The following is a 23,982-nucleotide window of genomic DNA, read 5'->3' as shown; positions in this document are numbered from 1 at the left end:
GAGGCAGAGTATGCCTGAAAAAAATGAAACCGGGAGACAGTCAGGCCCCGGACATCTACCATGGGCCATGTCGCGAACAGCCTCTTGCAGCTCCTCCAACTGTATGTCTTTGTCTAGCCCCTCTGTCACGGTTGACACAGTTTTAAAACTCTGCCGCTCCATGTGCTCTATTGCTCGCCGGTACACCCCGCCAAGCAATCTTGCAGCAATAAGTTAATTACTGCCTGCCCCGCTGCTGTCCCGCTGTCCGCCTAATTAAGGAAGATAATCAACAGTGGAGGTCTTTCGCATTTAATCAACCAAGCCAGCATTCGTCCGACTAGCTCCCCTCCCTGTGCAGCCATGGTCTATATTCTCTCTGCACATGACAATCTAATCTGTCCTAGGGGGACGCAACCCGTCTGCATGCCTCGGTCAGTCCTGTATTTCCCGCTGCCTGCCCCACTGTTCATCCTTGCAGACTGGTAAAAGGTTCCTTACCCTCCTTCAGCAACTGCTCAAGTTTCTTCCTAGTGCCAAAGGTTTTACTGAGAATCTGGCCCCTAATAACCATCTTTGAAGCTTCCCACTCTATTCCAAGCGACCCTTCAGAGTTCCAGTTGGTGTCTAAGTCCCCCTGCAGTGAAAGCGGAATGTCTACCTTATATTCCGGGTCCCCCAGCGATTCTGGACTCAACCTCCACAGTGGGATATCTGGTCTGTGTCCTCTCATCCCGCACTCCAAGAAAGGGGCATGGTCCAATTAAAACTGCACTTGATACCTCACTTACCTGATGTTTAGTGCTCCATCATTTGTTAATAAGAAGCTGTCTAGCCGGCATTGAGCCCTGTGTCTGGGCATATAGCAAGAACATTCACTAGAAGTGGGAAGGAGGTTTCTCCACGTCTACAAGCTACATCCTGGTCATTGACTGTTGCAAACTCACAACCATGTAGGGTTTCATACTTAGCATGGGGGGGGATTCCTGTCAAACTGCCCCTCCAGGACAAAGATTAAATCCCCTGTACCACACAATGGGCATTCTGACATAGGGCAGGAACTCAGCTTCAAGTGCCCCCAAAAAAACACTGTCGTCTCACCCTGCACTCCAACAAGAAAGGGGCATGGTCCAATAAAAACTACACTTGATACCTCACTTCCTTGACGTTAAATGCTCTGTCATTTTTTAACAAGGAGCGGTCTACCTGGCTATGAGCCCTGTGTCTGGGGGTATAGCAAGACAATTCTCTATTCATGGGATAGGGGTTCCCCACATGTCTAAAAGCTGCACCTGGCCATTGTCTCTTGCAAACTTACAACCATGTGGGGTTTCATACTTAATCTAAGGGGATACCTGTGCAGCTGCCTGTCCAGGACACAGCTGAAATTCCCGGCCCACACAATGGGCATTCAGCTTCCAGTGCCCCCAAAAAACCCACTGTCATCAATGTTGGGTGCGTATACATTAAGGATGCATATCTCCCTAACATCTAAAATGCCATGCATTAGCACATAGCACCTGGCCGCATCTGTGGTCTGACAGCGTCACTGGAATGGGACACAGGGCTCTACCCAAATGGACACCTCTCTGGCTCCCCTCTGTCTCCCACTTGCCTCAGATAAGCATGAGTCCTATATTCAGTCCCCTCACATTCCATGTGTTATCCTCTTGTGGGTTATTGCAACTCAGTTTGGTCTCCATCCCTGCCCTCACCCCCTCACATTATCCCCCACTCCACCACCCACAGTAACAAAAATCACCAACTGCTGCATATAAATAAACTCTAAACCGCAACTGCCCACCTACTTCCTTCCTCAGGTAAACACCTCTGAACCCAACTAGGGTCCCCCCAATCATTGATAGCACTCAACCACCTGAATTAAAATAAACCGATATCATAGCAGTGTGTGTCAGAATCTGCCTAGTGTCTCTCCAACAGTATAAATGTCTTCCAAGCGGTGAGGTGCGGACTAGGCAAACCCTAGTGGCTGCTTGGAACGCAGTCCAGTTCCTGTGGTAGACACACAGGTCCCACACACTCTTCCCCACACGAATCAACCACATCTACAACAGAGGTAGGGAAAGAAGAAGAGAAAGAGAAAGGGGGGAGGGAGGGAGGGAGGGAGGGGAGGGGGCTACCAATTGTGACAAAGGCCCAGTTGATGATGCCGCCCTTGGGTGCCCTGCATCGCCCCTCTTGCGGCATCTGCCACAGGTCATGTCGTAGCAAACGGCCAAGTTCAAATGCTTTCCCCCAGTGGGGAAGAAGCACAGTCCACAATGTTCAATACCTTATGTGCCGTGCATCCACCGCAGGGACCATCTTCCCAATTCACCCAACCTGTCATCTGTATCGCTGTGGGTAGAATACATCACATGGCACCACCTGCTAGACCAGGTCACTTACGATCCCCAGGATCTGAGTGTCATCTGTCAGGTCTGAACCAGCTCTAACGTAGGCAGCAGAGGTGACTGACTCCACCAGTGCCCTAGCTGCTTTCCTCTACCGTTGTTTCAGCTCTAAGTCCAGGGTGCCATCCTGACGCACCACCACCCTTGCTCCAGAGTCAGATCGTCGCCTTTGTCCGCTTTACCTCCTTGACGTGGATACTTTCCTCTTGTCCTGCTAGGCCTCTGCAGAGGTGCCTGCCGATGCCACTGCCGGAATTCCGTCACTTTCTCGAATTTCTAACCAGTCTCAGCTATCTTCCAGTGCTGTGAAAAAGTGCAAATGACCATCATGCAGCACTTTCAGTTTAGCAGGGTAATGCAACATGTCAGTGAGTTGCATTGGTTTATGTATCTTGTTAGTTTGGTTTCCCTAGTGCCTCCCAATCCGTTGGAGTAACCCTTAAAACCAAACAAGCCCAGGGTTAGTGGGCAGCCATTTATCCATGTCAATTCTCCAATAGGAGTAACATGTCCAACATGGAGGGTAGATGAAGTATCACTCTATGAGGTCTGCTTTATGAATTTCTGACAATTTCCTGGTTTGCAAAAGTGTCTTCCAAGAACTACATGGAGGAGGTGGAAATGGTTCTTATATCTCCATTTTGGCAGTGTTGACCTTGGTGTCCACTACTGAAGTCACTACCCCAGGAACTACTTTAGCTTATTCTGAGGAACCTTTTTTGAATAACCCACCATCCAGCACCAGTTCTGATGCAGGCCAGAAGTAAGTCTACACGGAAGGAGTGTTCCGAGAGGTTGATGCTGCCTACACAGAAATCAGAGAAACTATGGAATCTAAAGTTTTATATGGAGAACTGAACTGGCCCCTTATTCAGGTGTGTTTCAAGTGGCTTATATCCCAGTGATTGTGACCTCTTCGTGACAATGCATCATTTGGGAAGGGTTTCTCTAGGTCCGAGATGTATTTTCCCTGAGAAGTTAGGGCTGAGCAGTTACAGTCTGCAGCAATTATCATGAATATTTACATTATGGATCTTTTGCCTCCCATCTCTCAAAGTTCTGAGTATGGACTGCTAGCAGTTTCATCTTCTGCCACCTCTTAAAACCTAGCTCTTGTTCTAAATGCTTTTTGAGAACACCATTTGGACCTCTGGGCCAGATGTATCATTATTTCCAACAGCGATTACCAAATTGTGTTTTTTTGCGAATCGCAATTAAATAATCGCTATTGGAATGTATGAAATACAGGAGTTTCATATAGCAATTCACAAGGGCTCGCAAATAGACCTACTTCATTATTATTCATGAGGTATGTCACAATTTGCAAATGGCCACAATCACAGGGATGGTGGCCTGCTGGGCTCAGCAGACCACCATGTCTGTGATTGATTTTAAATAAAGCAATCTCTTGTTTTTTTAAATGCAGCCCGTTTTCCTTAAAGGAAAACAGGATGCGTTTAAAAAAGAAAAATGAAAGTTTTCTTTTTTTATGAGTAGGCAGTTGCCTGCTGTTAAAAATGTTTTCGCATGCATTCACAAAGGGACCCCTCCCCTTTGCGAATGGGTTACCACCTACTTTCAATGGGTGGTAAAATGCAAATTTTTTGCGACCGCATTTGGGTCACAAAACATTCATACATACCTCTGCGATTCGGTATTAGGAAGGAACACCCTTGACACGCCCCTTCCTAATACCGAATCGGTATGTAGTCATAATTCCATTTTGGATTCGGTAACAAGTTGCTGAATCCCAAATTGGACTTGATACATACCAAAATGCATGTTTGTGATCGCAAACGGCGATCGCAAAAATGTTTGATACATCTGGCACTCTGTGATTAGGTTTCGTTTAGAATATTTAATTAAGCTCATGCTGCAAGGGCAGTGTACCAGTGTAGTCAGAATTGGTAAGTTAAGAGCTTTGTTGCACCAGAAGCTTTTCAAACACTCTTCTGTACAAGGTGCATTGTTTCTCCACAAAGGATAGTCTTCCTTTCCTCTCATGTGAACAGGACATCTGTTCAGTAAGTTTTCTATTCTGTTTGTTTGTCATTTTTGGCTTGTCTGGAAAAGGAAAGGAATTCGCAATGGCGATGCAAGGACAGGAGTGTGTTTTGCCACTGTGAGGATGTAATACGCAATAGATTTTTCTGCCCAAAACCTTTTGAGTGAGGGGAACTCAGAATATGGCAAAAACATAAACAAAACATCAGGCTATGGTTTACAGAAAATCTGCTACAAAAAGTGTCACCACATAAATTTGTCCTTCACTAAAGGTTCAAACTTTAGGGTGTTGTTGGAAGCACATTTTGGTCAGCTGTTCTGAGTTCTGTGACATAACAGCATACAACTCAGTAAATTCATTAGTTATACTGTACATCACTTCAGAAGTTAAGATTTCCTTCCTGAAAAAAAGTGTCACTAATTGACAGATCCTCCAATTCTAACAAAGAAGAAGAAGGATAAGGTGATTATGTCATAATTACTTACCAATATTACTCATTAGTCTAAGTTCAAGGTTTCTTTGTCGGATCAATCAATTGTTTTGTAATGTGTTGTTAGAAATATTCTGATTGTTAGTCACTGGACGAAGTTATACTTACGTGATAGGAGATTAGCAAAATATACAAAAAGTAGTAGAAATAATAACAGACATGTTTGGTGGTTTCATAGGATTCCAGAGTTGGGGTGATACATCAGATTCACGCTGTATGGACTGTGACGAGAAAATCTTTGGCACAGATTATACAAATAAATAATCAGGACATAAAAACAGTAAGAGGCTCCCGTGTGTTTTACCACTTGCGATGAAACACGTAGCCATTTTGCCCTTGTTGCAAATGTCACTTTACCCAATAATCAGCACTGCCTGCATTCTCAGACTTCACACTCTTAATGGGTCAGTCATCAATGCAACATCACCTGGGAAGTGCTGGTGTTTGAATATATGGTTGCTGAATGGGGTACCCCATGGGAATTCAGGGCCTGATTTAGAGTTTGGGGGATGGGTCCTCAACCACAAATATGACAGATATTCCATTCCCTTATTACAAGTGCCACAGGATATAATATACTTGTGGTAGGGATGACGGGATATTTGTCAAGTTTGTGACGGGGCGATTCATACATTAAACTTTTTCTTGTTAAGAGTAATTAATTAAAAAAACTGTGGTTGCATATAGTGGTGTTATTGAAAAATAAACGAAATGTAAAAACCTTGTGGATGGGCACATGACAAGTTGAAGCGATATGTTCAGAGCATATAAAGATCGGATTATAAAATGGTCAGAAAATACTCATAAATAAGTACTGCCAAGTCCTTCTGGTTTGAAAAATGTTCTACCCAAAGAAACTTGGTAGATCTCTAGCTGTCTTCAGCTATATCTTTGCCCATATACCTTCATTTGTTTTGTGTTGTTTTGAGTGTCCAGATCATTTTTTGCACTAAAATAATTGTATTCTACATCACCAAGCCTGCTCAATGAATTTTTAGTCAAGCCTCTTATTTACTTTCTAAAACCGTAACTGGAACATCGTTTTTATCACTCTAAATCACATGGTCATCGTAAAATACTCCTCTTCGGTAACATGGTCATTGTACCACATGTTAATAAGTCTCTTTCAATAAAGAAAAACAATGGACACCTGTACTCTCACTTCCGGAGTCATATCTCCACACACTGATTGAACACCGTTTATTTCACTACTAACAGGCAGATTCTTCTCACCACGAAGCTGTGCTTACCTGTCTTATGGGTTCTCCCAGGACCTCCAACGTTCCTGGGTAATTCTCAATCAAAGAAACATGCAAGTTATTCTCTGCTCTGCGAGTCAGGGCTGAAACGATGGCATAGGCTTGTTCCAGCAGGGCACAGTTCTTCCCATTTCTTGCTTTGTTGCGAATGAATTCCTAAAGATAAAAATATTTGATCTTCAACACTGTTTTCCATTTTGTAGGTTTGTGCTTTTGTCATATAACCTGTTCCGTATATTCTCTTATCTGCACTCAGACAATCCCCCCCACCCCCAGATTCAAACAACTACCCTCACATTACTACCAAATGAATGTGGCAGAAAAGTCACTCTGAATTTCTTAAATTTCCACAAAAGAAGGTAGGATCAAAGAAAAAAACACAGTTAAGATGATTGAATGAATGAATACAATTGTGTTTAATGCAGAGTTCCCTGAAGATGTCATACTGCTAAGACTGAACACAAAGTAAGATGGAGCTGTCCTGGACAAAACTGCCTAGGTTACCAGAGCAAAACACTAGCAGAAGCAGTGAGTCTTTAGGGCCTTTTGAAACAGACCAATAGAAAACTGATGTAAAGCAAGAAGCAGAACACTCTCTGGGAAGAGGCAGGGATGTAAAAGTCTGAACCACCACAGCAGAGGTTTCCACAACATGAACCCAATCGTAGTGGACAATATTCTGAAAGAAGAATGAAGAGACCAAGTGGGGACATAGGGGCAGCAATGGTTTGAAAAACAAGGAGGTCAGTCCCATAAAAATGCTGGTGCACCACGCCCGGAGAGTCAAAAAGTATGCACTGTGCAACTAGGAGTAAGTACAGCTTAACGTGCCAGTGAGGAGGAGGATGAACTTCTATAGACCAATCACCAGTCAAACTGCTATTTTTGCACCAGTTGCAGCTTACCGAAATTGCAGGGGATATAGGCACAAATAACAATCCTTTCTGTCGTCAACTCTTGGGAGGATGCAGGCCCCTACAACGTTACTATGCACATCAAAAGGGACAAAAAGAAGACTAATCCTTAAAAGAGACAGAAAAGCACGAAGACATAACTGTGTTGGTCTGCTACACAAAGGAAACTTCTCTGTTAAATGGGGATCCCAGGCTTTGGCTTTACAGACCGAGATGGTTCCTGTGTCAGCAGTATCAAGTGACTGACTCCACAGATTTTTCGGACCAATAATCAACAACTCTGTTTTACTAAAACTTAGTTTTAATTTAGTTTTTGTTCATCCACAGCCAGCCAGAAGAGAACAGTAGCTGAACTGAAAAAGTTGATCAAAATGTAAGGTTAGCTGAGCAGATTTAGACTAGCTAAGTTTTACGGAATATTTGCCCTTCCCACAGAAAAATGTCCTAGATGTCACATGGCAGAAGCTAACTATATTCATATGGAATAGGAATACTCTGTATTGTTGCCATACTGGAAGAAAACAATCAAGCACATTAACATGACAACTGGCAATTAACTTGAAATTACTCCTGAAGTGTTTTTACTACGTTCAGTAGGTAACAAAGGACCCCCGCAGCCCCTGCGGTGCTGGGGGGGGTGGGGGTGAGCGTCAGGGGGCAACCCTTCAGCACAGTACCAGGGCCTGAGAGCTCCTGGTAGAGTCCGGAGGGGGGCGCCACGTATTTAGCAGGTGGGGGCCCTCAATTTTCATTACGCCACTGATTAGGTTTGTTTCCAAAGGCGAAAAGAAGAAATACAATAGATTTGCAGGCCTGGTTTTATTAACTAAACAAGGGAAAGCCAAGGGCACTCAGGCACACCTCATGAACCTGTGGATGTTGTTCTCCAATAAGCAACTGTTGATTATACGAACTGGGTAATAGGGTGGAGGAAGGGGCCTTCTGAATGCAAAAACTCAAAGATTTAGGCTTTGACATTGGACTACATAGTCATATTTGGTGAATATTAATATGAGTATAAGGCCAGAGATTGGGAGTCTAACTGAAGAAGATAGTGGCAACAACAATGCAGTGCACCAGACAGACCACTGATTCCTCATGTATAATGCTTAAATCGACTGAGCATTACACATTCCCAAAATGACACATTGGAATATGTTGGTGAGCCGATCCAACAGTAAGGAACAGTTTGCTTACCACCACGTGCCTTTAAACTAAATCTTCAACTGCGTAAACTCCAATACCCAGCAAGTCCGAGACCAACCCAGAAACAAATATGTGCTACCAAACTAATTTGCTGATTGTGACCAGCATTTTTTTCTTTTTTGTATTTAGTGTTTTTGTGAAAATTATAATACACTACAGTTAAAACAAAAAGGTGAATGGAGAAAGAGTTTCTAAGTTTGAACAGAGCGAAAATGCATCATGTTGTGGAACAGATGCATTTTCACTTCTCTTTGAAACACAAATAGAGCTGGAGTAATTTCCACAGTGAAATGCCTTAGACTTGCAAGGATCATCCCAAGAAGGAACTTTTGCTTGTCTGCTACTACAACACCAGTTTTAGAGAGACAAACCTCACATATCTAATCAATTGATAGTAATGCAATACTTTTGAAGGCGGTCTTGAACACACCTGTTTAAGACACTTTGGGTGAAACAGAACACTTTAAATAGCTTTGGCACTTGATTAGCAGAGAACACAGATATTCTATGGCCACTGAGATGTTGGTGGAGTTTTTTTAGCTGAGGTGAGCAGCAGTTTTAGGTAAGCTGAAGAATGCAGATCAAATTGAAGAAGAAATATGACGGCTCAGAAGGCAGGGGACATTATCACTGTCTAGACCAGCACAATCCTCTGTAGTTGATGTAGCTGCAAGAGTGTACAATGAAGGACACATCCATGTATTAATGCCTTCTTCCATGTGGTTTTGAGTTGACAATTAAAAGCTAGGCCAGCGTTAAAGGTGGCACACCGGCAGGTGGCAGACGTTCAGGGATGGTGGAGAGAGGAGAAACAATTACAAGCAACTGTTCAACATGGATCCCGGAGGATCCACTATAATGCACCCATCCTGTGCAGAAGCATTGGTAACTAAATCTTTATTTCAAACAAGGGTGGGCACTTCACCTAGCTACTGCCATGACTCTTAGAGCTCCCAACGGATGTTACTGAAAGTTACTGCTAATTTCTAGAGAGTGTGAACTGTGAGGGTGATACCAATTATTGCTGTCAATCAATTTGCACTATATATTACATTTCAACAAAGTAGAAAAATTGAGTATTTTCAGAGTTAGCAGGTAATGTATATTTTACAGACTTCAATGGCAGATGTGGTTAATCCACTGTTAAATAGATTGTTTATAATTACATACACACTTAAAATTTTGGACGTGAAAACATTACTGTGCCAAATACAACTTCCATAATTTGTTGTATTATCTAATCATATCAAACTATAACATATAACAGTAGGTATGTATGCCAAGTAAATGTTTGAATTCGTAACTTGTTTATCAATTGAATTGAAGAGGCTAATCTGCAAATCACCTCGCCGGGCTAATCCCTGTACAGTATGAGCAGGAGCAGAGGTATCCAGACAGAAAGGTGGAATCTAGAAAACGGCCCTCAGAAACATTACAAACTTTTAATTGTTGTGGGAACGGAACTCGATCTTGTGCATTGGGGCTGGTATAATGTCAAAACAGATCCACGCGTTCATCCAAAACAAGAGGATTTCCAGGCCCTGCCATTGTAGCTTTTCTGATGCAAGGCAAAGAATAAACGGAAACATAGTAGTAGGACAGAGTCAATCTGTATATTCGGAATTAAACCTTTCAAGGTAGAGCAACGAGCCCAGATACCATTAGAAATGAACTCGAATCAGAATCAGCTTTATTCAGCTGAAAACAGCCATAAAAGTATGTAGTAAACACAAAATAACACCAATAAAGCGTCCCAACTTAAAAGATAAAAACACATATAATCGACCAATCAATAAAACAGATATGAAAAATTATCATTCATAATTAATCTAAAAGCTATGTACTGCTAGGTTATGCTTCTACGCAAATAAACAGAAAGACCAACAAACATTATTATTCAAGGGCACTGTTCTTGTAGACCGTACAGCAGCTCGAAGAAACAAAGTTACACAATGGCAAATATCATCATCTGATAATGCGTGTATAAAAACATAGGCCTAAAGGCATTATCGAAGATCTCTGAGCCTCAAAAGAAGTACTAAGAACCTTTTAGTATAAAAATGGTAATAATCGCAAAAGAAAAGAAAGTGCATAGATTGTTTGGACAAATTATTTCATGGGCACTCTCTGGAGTCAAACTTATGCTGGAACAAAAGTGGGAAGCATAAGTAGTATTTCATTATGCCAGCCCTGAAACAAAATAATAGAGCTCGCTCCCAGTTCCTGCTACTATTCCACAAGTAGTTTGCAAGGATACCCCCAGGGTTAAGGTCCAAACAGCTCATGACATTTGCTTTCCAGCACTCCACCCTCAATCTCTCTGCTTGTGCTTGCTCCAATAATAAGGCTTGTACTTGCTTCCTCACTAGAGCAGCATGTGGCGCTGTTGGAAAATGGGTTATTGGTAAGGGCAGGTAAGTACCTACAGTTAGCAATAAGCCACTAACCTCCACTTAGGTCCAGTAAGGTCTCAGTAAATTAAACCTAGCTCAACCCTTGGTAGCTTGGCAACGAGCAACAAGGCTTAACTTAGGAGACAAAGCGTAAAGCATTCAAATATCACAAAACAGTAATTAAATTAAACACAGGAAACAGTTTTATAACAATAGATTATATCTTTATCTTTAAAATGACATAAAAACGAATAAAATCGGATAAGGGGAACCGGAGATATGAATTTTTAACGAATTAATGCTTTCTAGCGCATAGAAGCAACTAGCGCTTAAAGGGTTAAAAAAGGTCACACTGGGTAGGAACAAAGTCCAGAGTTCAGGCCACCCACGAGGTAACACTGTCAAACTTACTTTCAGAAGTGTTTGATTCAGGAAAGTGGTCCACAGCACCAGCCAAGGGTTCATAGGCTCTGATGTGCCTCTTGGGGTCTGGGACTACAACTCCCACAATGCACCTCTTCAACTTATGGAGTTGCTCCAAATGTTTCCAAACTTCTGGATCTTCTTCCAGAGGTCCTTTTTGTGTCCTTGAAGTGTCCACAACTTGATCCAAGATTCCAGAAGCTCTGAGTTGCTCCTTGGGAGTTGGGACTACAATTCCCAGAAGGCACAATGTCGGAATCCTCAAATGGCCACTGGACGCTGGTCAGCTGGGCTCTGCTTGCAGGACTTGAGGCAAGCGACTCTGGGCAGCTCCTTTGTACCTGTAGCAAACAGGGAGTCCCTTCTTGAAGCAGTAGAAGACAGGTAAAGTCCTTTTAGTGGTGAAGCCCAAGTGTGCAAGTGCAGTCCTCCAGAGTGCAGTGTCCAGGTGCAGGTCAGGGGTCCAGTAGGGCAGTCCTTCTTCTCCTGTAGTTCTTCCTTGTTGGAATCTGATAGGGATCTGAGGTGTGGGTGCAGGTGTGCCAGTTTTATCCCTCCTACTGGGTGAAAAACAGGGGGGCCCTGGTTCTCCAATCAGGTGCAGGGTCCTCCCCCCTGTGATGACCACTTTCTGGGAAGTGTGGCAAAAATCAAACCCAGGGAGCAACATTCGTCAAAAATCCATCATGGCTGAAAATGATTTTTGGATGTTACATCTGGCTGAGCGCACCCATTGGTGTGGCTAAAAATCCTAAACACACCCCTCTCCTGCCCTCTCCTAATCTAATCAAGGGGCACCCAATTGTCTGGGTTTGCAGGATTTGAGGGTGTTGCTCCAAATGTTCTTCCCTGCCCTTGAAGACCAGTTTGGCAGCTCTCCCCCTCCCTGCTTCACCATCTGCTGAGGGGAGATCTCCTCCCCCAGGCACATCTCTTTGTGTGGAGCCAGGCCACTTCACACCTCATCAAAGCAGCCTGGCTAGGCTGCCAGAGGCGGGCCAATCAGAGAACAGCAGCAAAACCATTGCAGGGCTGAAGTTGGCAACTTTTCAGGTAAAGTTTAAAACTCTTTACCTGAACAAGTTATATTAAATCCAACAAATGGAAGTTATGAGATTTATTATAACAATTAATTTGATACCAAACCTCTGGTATCTGTTACTTAAGGGGATTTTTAAAATGAAAATAAAGTCTCCCCGTTCTAGCCTATGGAGGCCATTCACTACAATGAGAGAAAAACAAATTTGGCTGTTTCACCTCACCAGGGCTTATAAAACTATTTTATAAGGTCCCACTTATAGTTACATGGCACCCAGCCCTAGGGGTGACTTATATGTAAAAATAAGGTAGTTTAAGACTTTGGAACTACTTTTAATTCCAAAGTCGAATTTGCATGTAACTTTAATTTAAAAGCAGCCAGAAAGGCAGGCCTGCCTTTAAAATGACACTGGGCACCTCAGCAGTGCACCTATGGGGGCACCACCTATGCTGGGGTCCCTACACCCACATGCCCTGCCATATACTAGGACCTATAGTTAGGTTGACTTAGCCAATTATAATTAGTCTAATTTGCATACTGATTTTACACAGAGCACAGGCCCTGGGACTGGTTAGCAGTACCCAGGGCACCCTCAGAGTCAGGAAAACACCAGCAAAAAGTGAAAGATGGGGGCAAAAAGTTAGGGGGCCTGTGCAATCAGCCCTGTTCTCTCACAGACACTTTATCTGAGTAAATGTCGGTTAAACCAATCCCTGCCAGGGATTGCACACACCAGACAAGGTATGGAAAGGCCCTTATAACATGCCAAACAATCAAAGATTACATTCCTCGTTAAAGATGCTTCTTCTGTACACAAAATGGATAGCCACAATAGGGGTGGGTGGATACTAATGTAATCGCTCAGATAGATTAAGCCCAGCCCTTATGACAAATAAAATGAAAAGTTTGTACTGAAGCTGATAAAATTATTTTGCAAAAGTGATTTTCTACTCTCTGAAGATTTATAGGGTCACCTGTTCCCTAGATTCCCACCCCATATGGGGCAATAGGTACACACTGGGCAGAATATATTTGCAGAAGGGGTAAAAAAGCTCTACCTCCCTTCTGGGGATGGGAAGCAGAGGAGTGAGTCAACCGCCCTTGAGAACATAGCCCTGCTCCGTGCAAAATGGGGAGACCATGAACCAGTGGAGCTAAAGGTAACTCCCACGTAGGTAAAGGTGCTAGTGTTTGATAGGGTGTTTGAACCCACTGCGATGGATGAGAGGCGTGTGCGCTTTGGGCCACAAGTCATTCTAAACTATTTCACAATCTTGGTCAAATCGAGGTTTGCCATAAAATGTACAAAGGAGTGGAATAATAGACACAAGGCTTTGGGAGTACGGGCGATTAGCACTGCGTCGTCCGCATAGACAATGCAGGGAGGGGGCATATCATTTATCACTGGTACATTGAGGGTGCACTTAATGAGCTCTGAACTGAGATCCTTTATATATAAGATGAATAGGAGCGGAGCGAGTATGCACCTTGGCGGACCCGATCCATTGCTAAATTCATCTAAGATTTCCACCTTGTTGCCAAATCTGACACAGACTTTTGTGCCTATGTGCAGAGAAACCAGTAAATTTACCAATGCCAAGTCCATGCCTAACTTGATAAGGAGTTGCCACAGCTTTGGCCAGCTAACGCAATCAAAGGCTATCGACAGGCCCATGAAGGCAAGGTATAATGTGGACTGGTTTGCCACAGTATGTTTCCCAATAATCAAGTGTAGGTTGAGTCATTTTTCTACCGTTCCTATACCATTTTGCAAGCCAAACTGACATGCATTTAATATATTATCATTAACCCACTCCAATATTCTGTTACACAGAACTCTGCCAAGAATTTTGGCAGGGATGCCAATCAAATAAATAGGGCAGTAGTATTTTTCTAAAAACAATTGGGACACTAACCAAGGTACCCCAGAAGTTAGGAAATGAGGAATGACTCAAGCTATTGTAAACATTAGGCAACAGTAGGGCCCAAAGGTTCATGTTCCACTTAATTATACTAATAGGGATGCCGTCTGGCCCTCGTGGTGTCCACCCCAAACTCTTCTGAATGGCAGCTGTGAAAGCCAGGTCTTGAGTTGCTTCCTGAAGGAGAGGTGGTCTTGGGTCAGACGGAGGTGGATGGGGAGGGAGTTCCAAGTCTTGGCTGCCAGGTAGGAGAAGGATCTTCCTCCCATGGTGGCTTTTCTAATGCGTGGCACGGCGGCGAGGGCGTGGCTGGTCGATCGTAGCTGGCGGGTGGGAGTGTAGAAGGTCAGGCGGTTGTTGAGGTACCTGGGGCCCAGGTTGTGGAGGGCCTTGTGTGCGTGGGTGAGGAGACGGAACGCGATTCTCTTGCTGACGGGGAGCCAGTGCAGGTCTCTCAGGTGTCCGGAGATGTGGCTGTGTCGGGGGATGTCAAGGATGAGGCGTGCGGAGGCGTTCTGGATGCGTTGGAGTCTTTTCTGTAGTTTGGCTGTGGTTCCGGTGTAGAGGGTGTTACCGTAGTCCAGTCGGCTGGTGACGAGTGCCAGGGTGACCGTCTTCCTGGTTTCGGTGGGGATCCATCGGAAGATCTTTCGGAGCATGCGTAGAATGTTGAAGCATGATGATGAGACGGCGTTGACTTGTCTGGTCATCAAGAGGGAGGAGTCCAGGATGAAGCCCAGGTTGCGTGCGTGGTCCGTTGGTTTGGGTGCGCTGCCCAGGGCAGGGGGCCACCAGGAGTCGTCCCAGGCAGAGGGTGATGATCCAAGGATGAGGACTTCCGTCTTGTCTGAGTTCAGTTTCAGGCGGCTGTTCATCATCCACTCGGCTACGTCTTTCATCCCTTCGTGCAGGTTGGTTCTGGCGGTGGCTGGGTCGTTGGTGAGGGAGAGGATCAGCTGGGTGTCGTCGGCGTAGGAGATGATGTTGAGGTTGTGTTGGCGTGCGATGGCTGCGAGGGGGCTCAAGTAGACGTTGAAGAGGGTGGGGCTGAGTAATGATCCTTGTGGTACGCCGCAGATGACTTCGGTTTCCTCGGATCTGAACGGGGGGAGGCGGACTCTCTGGGTTCTTCCGGCGAGGAACGAGATGATCCACTCTAGTGCCTTCTCTTGGATTCCGATGTTGCTGAGGCGCTGCACTAGGGTGCGGTGGCAGACAGTGTCGAACGCTGCGGAGAGGTCCAGGAGGATGAGGGCCGCTGTTTCCCCGTTGTCGAGCAGGGCTCGGATGTCGTCAGTGGCTGCGATGAGGGCGGTCTCGGTGCTGTGGTTGGCTCGGAAGCCGGACTGAGTGGTCGAGGGATCCATTAGTCTTGAGGAAGGCGGCTAGCTGTCTGTTGACGGTCTTCTCGATGACTTTGGCCGGAAACGGGAGGAGCGAGATGGGGCGGTAGTTCTTGAGGTCGGTGGGGTCTGCTGATGGTTTCTTCAGGAGGGCGCTGAGTTCGGCATGCTTCCAGCTCTCCGGGAAGGTGGCGGTGTTGAAGGAGCAGTTGATGATGTCCCGGAGATGGGGTGCGATGACGGAGTCGGCCTTGTTGAAGACGTGGTGGGGGCATGGGTCGGTTGGTGATCCGGAATGGATGGTGTTCATCGTATGGATGGTGTCTTCGGTGCTGACCGGGGTCCAGGCGCGGAGGGTGGTGTTGGGGGGCGTCGGTTTGGTGGTTGGGTGCGTGGTCTGTGCGCCGAAGCTGTTGTGTATGTCGGCGATCTTGCGGTGAAAGAACGAGGCGAGTGAGTCGTAGAGGTCTTGTGAGGGAGTGATGTCGTTGTTTCCGGCGCTGGGGTTGGAGAGCTCTTTGACGATGCTCAAGAGTTCCTTGCTGTTGTGTGCGTTGTTGTCTAGTCGTTCTTTGAATGCTGTCTTCTTGGTGGTGTGGATCAGCTGGTGGTGTTTGTGGGAGGCGTGCTTGAGGGCGGTCATGTTGTCTGTAGTCGGGTTTTTACGCCAGGCTTTCTCGAGGGTGCGGCAGTTCTTCTTGGAGTTCTTGAGGTCGTTGTTGAACCAGGAGGCTTTCTTGCTGTTGGGCCTGATGGGATGGGTTTTCAGAGGTGCGAGGTTGTCAGCGCAGTTGGTGATCCACTGTGTGAGGTTGTTGGCTGCTTGGTTGGGGTCCGCTGAGCTGGCGGGAGGGTTCTGGCTCAGTGAAGTGGAGAGCTGGTCGGTGGTGATCTTGTTCCAGCTCCTGCGGGGAGCCTGTTGTGGGTGGTGGTGAGTCGTGGTTTTTCTGAAGCTGAAGTGGACGCAGCTGTGGTCTGTCCAGTGGAGTCCGGTGGAGTGGCTGAAGGAGATGTACTTGCTGGAGGAGAAGACTGGGTCAAGCGTGTGTCCGGCGTAGTGGGTGGGGGTGTTCACCAGTTGCTTGAGTCCGAGGTTGGCGAGGTTGTCCAGCAGGGTGGTGGTGTTATCGTTGTTGTTCTCCAGGTGGAAGTTGAGGTCCCCTAGGAGGATGTAGTCAGCGGAGGGGAGGGCGTGTGGGCTGATGAAGTCTGCGATGTCTTCTCTGAATTGTGTGCGGGGTCCTGGGGGTCTGTAGATGAGGGTGCCTCTGAGTGTGGTCTTGGGGTCGGTGTGTATCTGGAAGTGAAGATGTTCGGCGGCTGTGAGGGTGTCGTCGGAGTTGGTCTCCTTCTGTCTGGTTGACGCGGTCCCTCCGGGTGATCTTGTATCCGTCCGGGATGGCGATGGCGATGGCGATGTCGGGCGCTGAGGAGGCGTTCATCCAGGTTTCTGTGAGGAAGGCGACGTCTGGAGATGTGGTGTCGAGCAGGTTCCAGAGTTCCACGGCGTGTCTGTGCATGGAGCGGGTGTTGAGCAGGATGCACTTCAGGTGGTTGCTGCTGGTGCTTGGCTTGACGGGTGCGGTGCGGTTCCGGAGACAGGAGAACTTGCAGGATTGGCAGGCGAAGGGTCCGTGGGTGCGTCTTGGGGCGGCTCGGCAGCACCCGGGGATCCGGCTGGTGTTGAGTGCGAGGAGGGTGGCGGTGTCGTAGGTCCGGCGGGTAGGCTGGCAGCGGCGGGGGCCAGGGGGTCTGGCGCTGGGCGCGGTCCAGGCGCGGACGGGCGCAGGCGGGCTTGCCTTTGGCGGGAAGAGGGAGGGAGGAGCAGCTGGGAGGTGGGAGCGGGGCGGCCAATGGGGTGCAAGGGGGCGGAGCTACCGGGACGCGGCGGCGGGAAAACGGGCGCGAGGGGGTGACGAGGCGAGACGAGGGAACAGAAAGTAAAAGGGAGCACAGTCAGGGCAACAAAAGTAAGGGAGAACAAATCAGGGCAACAATACCAGGGACACAGGCACTCGGGGTACAGAATAAAAGAAGCGGACACAGGCACTCGGGGCACAAAATCAGAGGACACTGGCGCTTGGGTGTGGATATCAAACATGCCTAGCGGTGTCACAACCTCAGTGTGTTCCTGGCCACGTGTCAATGTAGTGGTGTATGTGTTGTTTGTCCTAGAGGGTTATTGTGCAGTGTGAAAATACGTAGGTTTCTGTACTTACCAACAAGTAGGCCAGTGCCATATCGCCCATCCTGGAGGTGTTGATTGATGGCACAGTGACGGAAGATGAATGAATCATGTACACTCCCAGGATACTTTGCCACGATGTTGGTGATCAATCCTTGGTGATCCACAATGGCCTGCACATTGATGGAGTGTGTGTGCTTCCTGTTGCGGTATAGATGTTCGGTTGCAGCAGGTGGCACAAGGCGTACATGTGTGCAGTCAATGGCACCAAGGACGTGTGGAAATCCATTAATGAGGTAAAACCCCTGTTTGGTCTCCTGCTGCTTCTGCTGTGTGTTTGGGAAGCAGATGTGGCGGGGTGTGAGTGTGATGATGGCATCCAGTACCTTGGGCAGGAAGGCGGAGAATGATGGCTGTGAGATCCCAGCAACCAGGGCGCCAGTGGTTTGAAAGGAGTCACTTGCCAACATGTGTAGTACAGCTAGAAGCTTGGTTTCTGGTGGGATGGTGCGGGGTGTCTGCAAGCTGGGTGCCAACTGTGGCTCAATGTTGCGCAGCAGCTGCTGAATGGCTTGCCAGTTCAACCTGTACCTCTGGATGATTTCTTGTTCCCTGAAGCCATGAAGGGTTGTTCTGGTGTGGAATATCCTCTCCTGCCTTCTGAGTTGCCTTTGGGGTCCCTGCTGGTGTTGTGGAAGCTGCTGTTTTTGTTCCTGTGCTCTACGTCTGCGTGCACGCTGGATGAGAAGCACCTCCATGTCTTCCTTTTGCTGCTCTGTTCTTGCTTCTGTGTGGTTTCATTAAATACAGGTGTGTTTGCCCCATTTTAACGCCAGCCCTGACCCAGGTATTAAGTTTTTACGCAAATCGGGCTGTGTGTCATTTTCCGACTCCGCCTCCCGGCCGTGCGGGATTTTTGCGCGGTAGCATAAATACGGTGCATGGGTGTTTGTGTCATTTTTTGGACAGTAACGCCTACCTTTCATATCATTAATGCAAGGCGGTTTCCTGCATCCAGAAAATTATGCACACAGCGGGATTTTGACGTCCTCGGGCGTCAAAGTTTAAATATGGATCACGGTTTGCGCCGAATGTGCATCAACATTTTTGACGCACATTCGGTGCAAATGGAGTTTAAATATGCCCCTTACAGTATTTCAGTATTTAAAGTTTAAAGGCCCGCTTGAACATAATGGAGTTGGTTTTTTTTAAATTCCTGACGTGACATGATAGCTTCATCTGCCCCTTTTGCTTCTGAAATGACCAAGCAGAGTACTGGTTTTCTGAATTTCATATTGTTTAAAGGATGTTTTTCCAAATATTTAACATATCTGTACAGTAAGCAAAAGCTTGCAAAGAAAAAGTAATACATTAATTGGATAAAATGATACCCTAAAATGAACAATGACCGAAAAAGAACAATGAAAGCACAATTAGATGTGTATGAAAATAGTAACGTTAGAAAAGTAATTGGACAGCTTTATTGATCATCCTTTTTCTACTTTAATTCTAAGCTAGAACTGGCATCGCTCTTGCCAACTTTCTGTATGAGGTATGTCCCACATGGATAGTTAAAAGATACTCCTGTGACTAGGAACCAGTTCTTTTGTAACCAGCTTTTCTGGTTCATGGGGATGCAGTTAACAGGCAGCCGTCCCTTTGCTACTTTGTTGCAAGCTGAGACACCCAGGCCCTTGCCTACCATCTGGGGTGGGACTTCATCCCCTCCAAGGTTTATCTGAGCAGAAAGAGGGGAAACTCACCAGTAATCGCCCTAAAAGTGCTCAGCTCTCCCTATGGCACAAGACGCGGTTAACAGGCAGCCACTACTTTGCTACTTTGTTGCAAGCTGACACACCTTGGCCCTTGACTACAATGTGGGAAGGGACTTCATCCCCCAGAGATCTGTGCAAGCAGAAGGAGGGGAAACTCATCAGGGATCACGCTAAACGCACTCAGCTCTCCCCCCGGTTCGGGACGCACCGGGCAAACACTGGGAAAAGAGTGGATCTGTCAGCAGCTGGACGAGACTGGGCTGGGCCTCCCCCCTGAAACTGGTGATCAACTTTAGATAAAAAGGTGAGACAGCGTCTGTTTTTCTTCACCCAGAATGGACAAGCGCAAGATGGCTGGATGTTCAAGCCCCTCACATAAACCTCTACATAAACCCACTAGCAGTGACTACTGTGAAATCCCTTGGGTGAGGTGAGAGCTGCAGCGTGCAATGGGGCAGTGTCAAATGAAATGCCCTAACTGAACATAGGTTATCCTTGAAGAATAGAATAAGCTTTGGTGGTGCGACAAATGGCACTGGTATAACTCAAACTAGTAGCCCCATGGAGGAGGCCATTGTTAGGGGCATAGGGGCATAGGGGAAGCAGCGTCCCGCCACGGTTCCCCCATCATGCAAGGAGTTACAACTATTACAACAAATCCCGGTACCCCCTCCCAACCCTGGCCTCTATGAGGTCCAACAGCTTCACTTTCCCTTTTGAACGTGTGACCAAATAGGAAAAGTCAAGTGCCAGTGCTCCACGGGCAGAATTCCTCTCAGATCAAACTACAGCTGGAAGGAGTCTAGTTCATTAATCACAGGCAATGTTAATATTGAGGAGATTTGCAAGAGATTCTCTACTATCATGGAAGCTCCATTAAATCCAATAAGAAAACACCTTGAGGCAACTGAAATCCACATAGAGACAGTGCTCAAACCCCATACCCTATCCAGTGCTGGGGCTAATTGTCCCACAAGTGTAGTTGGACCTGCAATTAGTGGTAGGCCCTTTCTGCGTGTGTATGGAAATCACCCCCAGGACAGGGTAACCACTCAGGTTGCGGCAATTCCTACTCCTGCAACACAGAGTGACACAGTCAGCGGCATCAAGGATTTACTGGACATCAATCATGTTGCAGGGGGTGCCAGCAAAAACCCCTTACTACCTGCAGTTGGTAGGCCACGGAGAGAAGGCAGGTGCACGGGCAAAAGGTTTTGCACCAGGACCTTCAGTCCACCTCCAGAGGCCTGCCCCAATATTTTGATTATGGCAGTCCTGCCACCTATGAAACACAATCAAGAGGAGACGTGGGCAGAGCTACGAAACAAGGTTACTTACTGGCTTGGTGCGCACAGAATCTTCAACTCTGCAGAAAGTCACAAAATTATGATGGCATAGAGGGTTAGCTAGATTGGTTCCTCTAGTGAGAATATAGCAGGGGACTGCATTGTGGTTAATTTTAGGGATTCTGACAGTGTGGGGGAAATTACTGGGAGCTTGTACATCGGAGGCAAGAGCCGGAACCAAGATTGGTGAATTACCACTCAGATGCTTTAAAAAACATCCAAGCAACCATTTTGACCAACTCTTTTTGGCCGTTATTCTCAGCCAGCTTCGGCCTGATATGTACTCTGGCCTGATATGTACTAACGGGTTTGCAGTCTTAGCAGACCGCAATGAGTTTCACTGATAGGTAGTGCCCAGGCTGCCTGGGAGTGGCACATTGTTTGCACCAAGAAAACACATCACAACTCTAAGGGCCCCGAAACTCGTCCATGCTGCCTTAGTAAGCCCACAATCCCTACCAATCAGCCTAGCAGAAAACAGGATACAGCATTGTCTCCGGCTTGTAATTGAGCCGGCACCAATGCTGTAGCCAGCAGAGTGAAACAGCACCCTCGCAATGTTCACTGTCTGCTTTGCAGACAGTGAACATTGCGAGGGTGCTTGGCAGGGGGGCCGCTGCCCTGCCCATGCCAAGGGTATAGGCAGTGCAGGGTTTCCCCTGTGGCTCCCTGCACCTATTTTCCGCCAGCCTTTTCATGGCGGTGTTACCGCCATAATAAGGGTGGCAGAGAACAAGGTCATAAGCTGCAGGGCAACGCTGCATGCAGTGCTGCCCTGGCGATTAGGATCTCTGCCACCGCTAGATCCTGGCAGAGCTGGCAGTTGGACCGCCAGGGCTGTTATGTGGCAGACAGACCACCAGGAAGAGGTTGAAACATTCTCTGAGAATGGATGGTGGAAATCCCCACATGTACCTCTACTCAATTCGTTTCAGTTTTTATTACGAAAGAATATTTTTTTCTAAGAATGATACATACCTTCAGTATTACTTGATATTGATTTATCCTGTTGATGGGCCTCTCCAGGTAGTGTTGCAATGGCAAGGGTGGAGGCTGAGAGGGGTCAAGAGCTGATAATCTGTCTTCTGAGTACCTCTGTAAGTATAAACAACAGATAGTTAGCACGACATAGGTTCCAAATGTCAATGTCTACATTCCTTATACATTCAGTAAAACCTGATTCAAAGCACTAAATGAAAGAAAATGGAAATTTTGCCTGACTTCAGGATCCACGAAAAACTGATGGGCCCTGTTGAGAGATGGGAAATACTGCCCAGTTACTAACCAGTAATCTTCATTATTTCGAGTCCAGGTCTTCCCGTTCCATTCCTGGGAAGGATGTTGTTTTCTTTTTTTTTTTAGTTTCTTTGGTATTTTCAGTGTCTTTGAGACGTACTTCCGCCTTTATGCAGGCTCGGTAGACGGCACCATATTGGGGATGTATTTTGACCTCAGCTAGCTAATAGGTTCTGTGGAGCAAGCGAACTGCTCATATGAAAGGAATGGGATGGGAAGACAGGCAAGGAGGTAATTGGGCAGACACAGAACCTGGTGAATGCACTGCCTGACCTTCACTTGGCTCCTATTACTTATTGAGATTTAAGGGGACCGGTTTGTTTTTGGTGATGCAGCCTCATCCAGCTCTGATTTCAGAAACACCGTTGGGACTGCAGAACTGCAAGTACCAGGGTATCGGAATGGGCCACTTAGTGTTGGGCTTTTTACACTGTATTTCACGTTCCTGTATTGCTAATGACCACATCTTCGCTTCCAAACGACAATATAATGGATCTAATGTTTTAGTTTTTGGACTTTACAATTGAATAAAAAGCAATTTACAGTCCGCATACAACTACATTGTAGGATGCGGTCTATAATCATGCATCACTTAAAATTCTATGTCAGTGTTGAGTGGGGCAAGGTGAAATCACCCACTATGTCCATATTTAAACATGGTCATATGCAAATTATTATACATTGCTGGCCAGGCCCGTATTTTATATTATGTATTTCAATATTCATTTTAAGAATGGCAGCTTGGTATTTCAACAGATATTAAAAAGTGTTCAAAGGACAAATAAATTAATAAAGGCAAATGGTTCAACTTCTATGTTGACTTGGACAAACTAGCTTTGAAAATATTTCATTCTAGACAGAAAATCATGTATAATTTCCCTGCTGCCCTACTCAGTTCTCTCCCACCAAGAAAGAGATGATATTTCTAATCAGACTCACCTCCCTTCAGCATGACAGGGCTGTGCCTGAAGCACACCATGCTTGTCCCCAAGGAGCACATATTTAGTCTTTCATGGGGGATAAATCACAACGGAGATACCTGGGCTAGCAGCTGTCCTGTACCTGCACCTGCACCTGCATTCCTATGATTTGAATGGGGCCAAACTGTGTGGTGCTGCTTTTCACTCTCCTTGTCTGTGACGTCACGTGAGACCACTCGAAGGTGCACGTCCAACATCGTATAGGTATTTATTTCCGTTTATTTAACAACCAGCTAACTGCTGTTGCGTGAGCACAAAAGCTTTAACAAAGTTGCTTAGGCGACTGATGTAATTTCAAAGAAACGTAATTTGGTTTTACAATTACAGCAGAATCCAACATTCAAGTGCCTTGATACCTGTTTTAACAAATAATTTTGACAGGCGAAGAATTGCATTCTGCCTCCAATCTGCAACATCTACGAGCGTGAGCCAGTATTATCCTTAAGACACAATGCGAGGCAACACAAGAAGGAACATGCTATATATCCTGTATTTGCTCATAGCATGCAGTGTTGTAGAGTCACATGCTTACTATACTCCTGCCATCTAGTGATGGGTACGGAAGTTTGCAAGTTGTTTTGGTTCTCAAGTCACAAGATGTGGTGTGACTCCTTCTCTTGGTGTACACTGTGGATGAACACCAACTACTCCATGTTAGATTGTTTTTTGCATAGCGGGTGAGAGTATGCATGGAATATGAACATAAGTAAAGCACATAAAACACAATGGGCACATAGAGTTACAGAGCAAGAGCCCTGCAAAAGACACAGGCTACCATCGATAAAAGAGGGTACATGTGAATCTACAGCACTACATGCTACAGATGTTTACACGGTAAGTAGCAATATCTGTTCATACTCTGTGCGACTGTAGATATGCATGCTTAGTGGAGACTGTAAAGCAGTACTCTCTAAAAGCAGTGGCTAATCTGTGGATTATGTAGATGTTTGAAACAAGATTCTTAACACTATCAGGCCGACCATGGCCTGTCATGGGCAAAACAGTCCACACAG

At 46.2% G+C, this 23,982-nt stretch overlaps 1 protein-coding gene across 2 annotated transcripts in view; it reads right to left on the bottom strand.

Annotated features, from left to right (window-relative positions):
* OBSCN (obscurin, cytoskeletal calmodulin and titin-interacting RhoGEF) overlaps window positions 1-23,982 on the bottom strand; it is a 1,961,032-nt gene that overhangs the window by 886,516 nt on the left and 1,050,534 nt on the right. For both annotated transcript variants that reach the window (XM_069211034.1, XM_069211033.1), the window contains 2 exons: window positions 21,672-21,788; window positions 6,139-6,303 (listed from right to left, as the gene is read on the bottom strand). In XM_069211034.1, the coding sequence (XP_069067135.1) occupies window positions 6,139-6,303; window positions 21,672-21,788 (282 nt within the window). The remainder of the gene's footprint in view (window positions 1-6,138; window positions 6,304-21,671; window positions 21,789-23,982) is intronic.

Source organism: Pleurodeles waltl, chromosome 10 (genome assembly GCF_031143425.1).
Source record: "Pleurodeles waltl isolate 20211129_DDA chromosome 10, aPleWal1.hap1.20221129, whole genome shotgun sequence".
NCBI lineage: Eukaryota > Metazoa > Chordata > Amphibia > Caudata > Salamandridae > Pleurodeles > Pleurodeles waltl.
The sequence above is the reverse complement of the archived record's forward strand: the minus strand, read 5'-3'. Positions and strand labels throughout refer to the sequence as shown.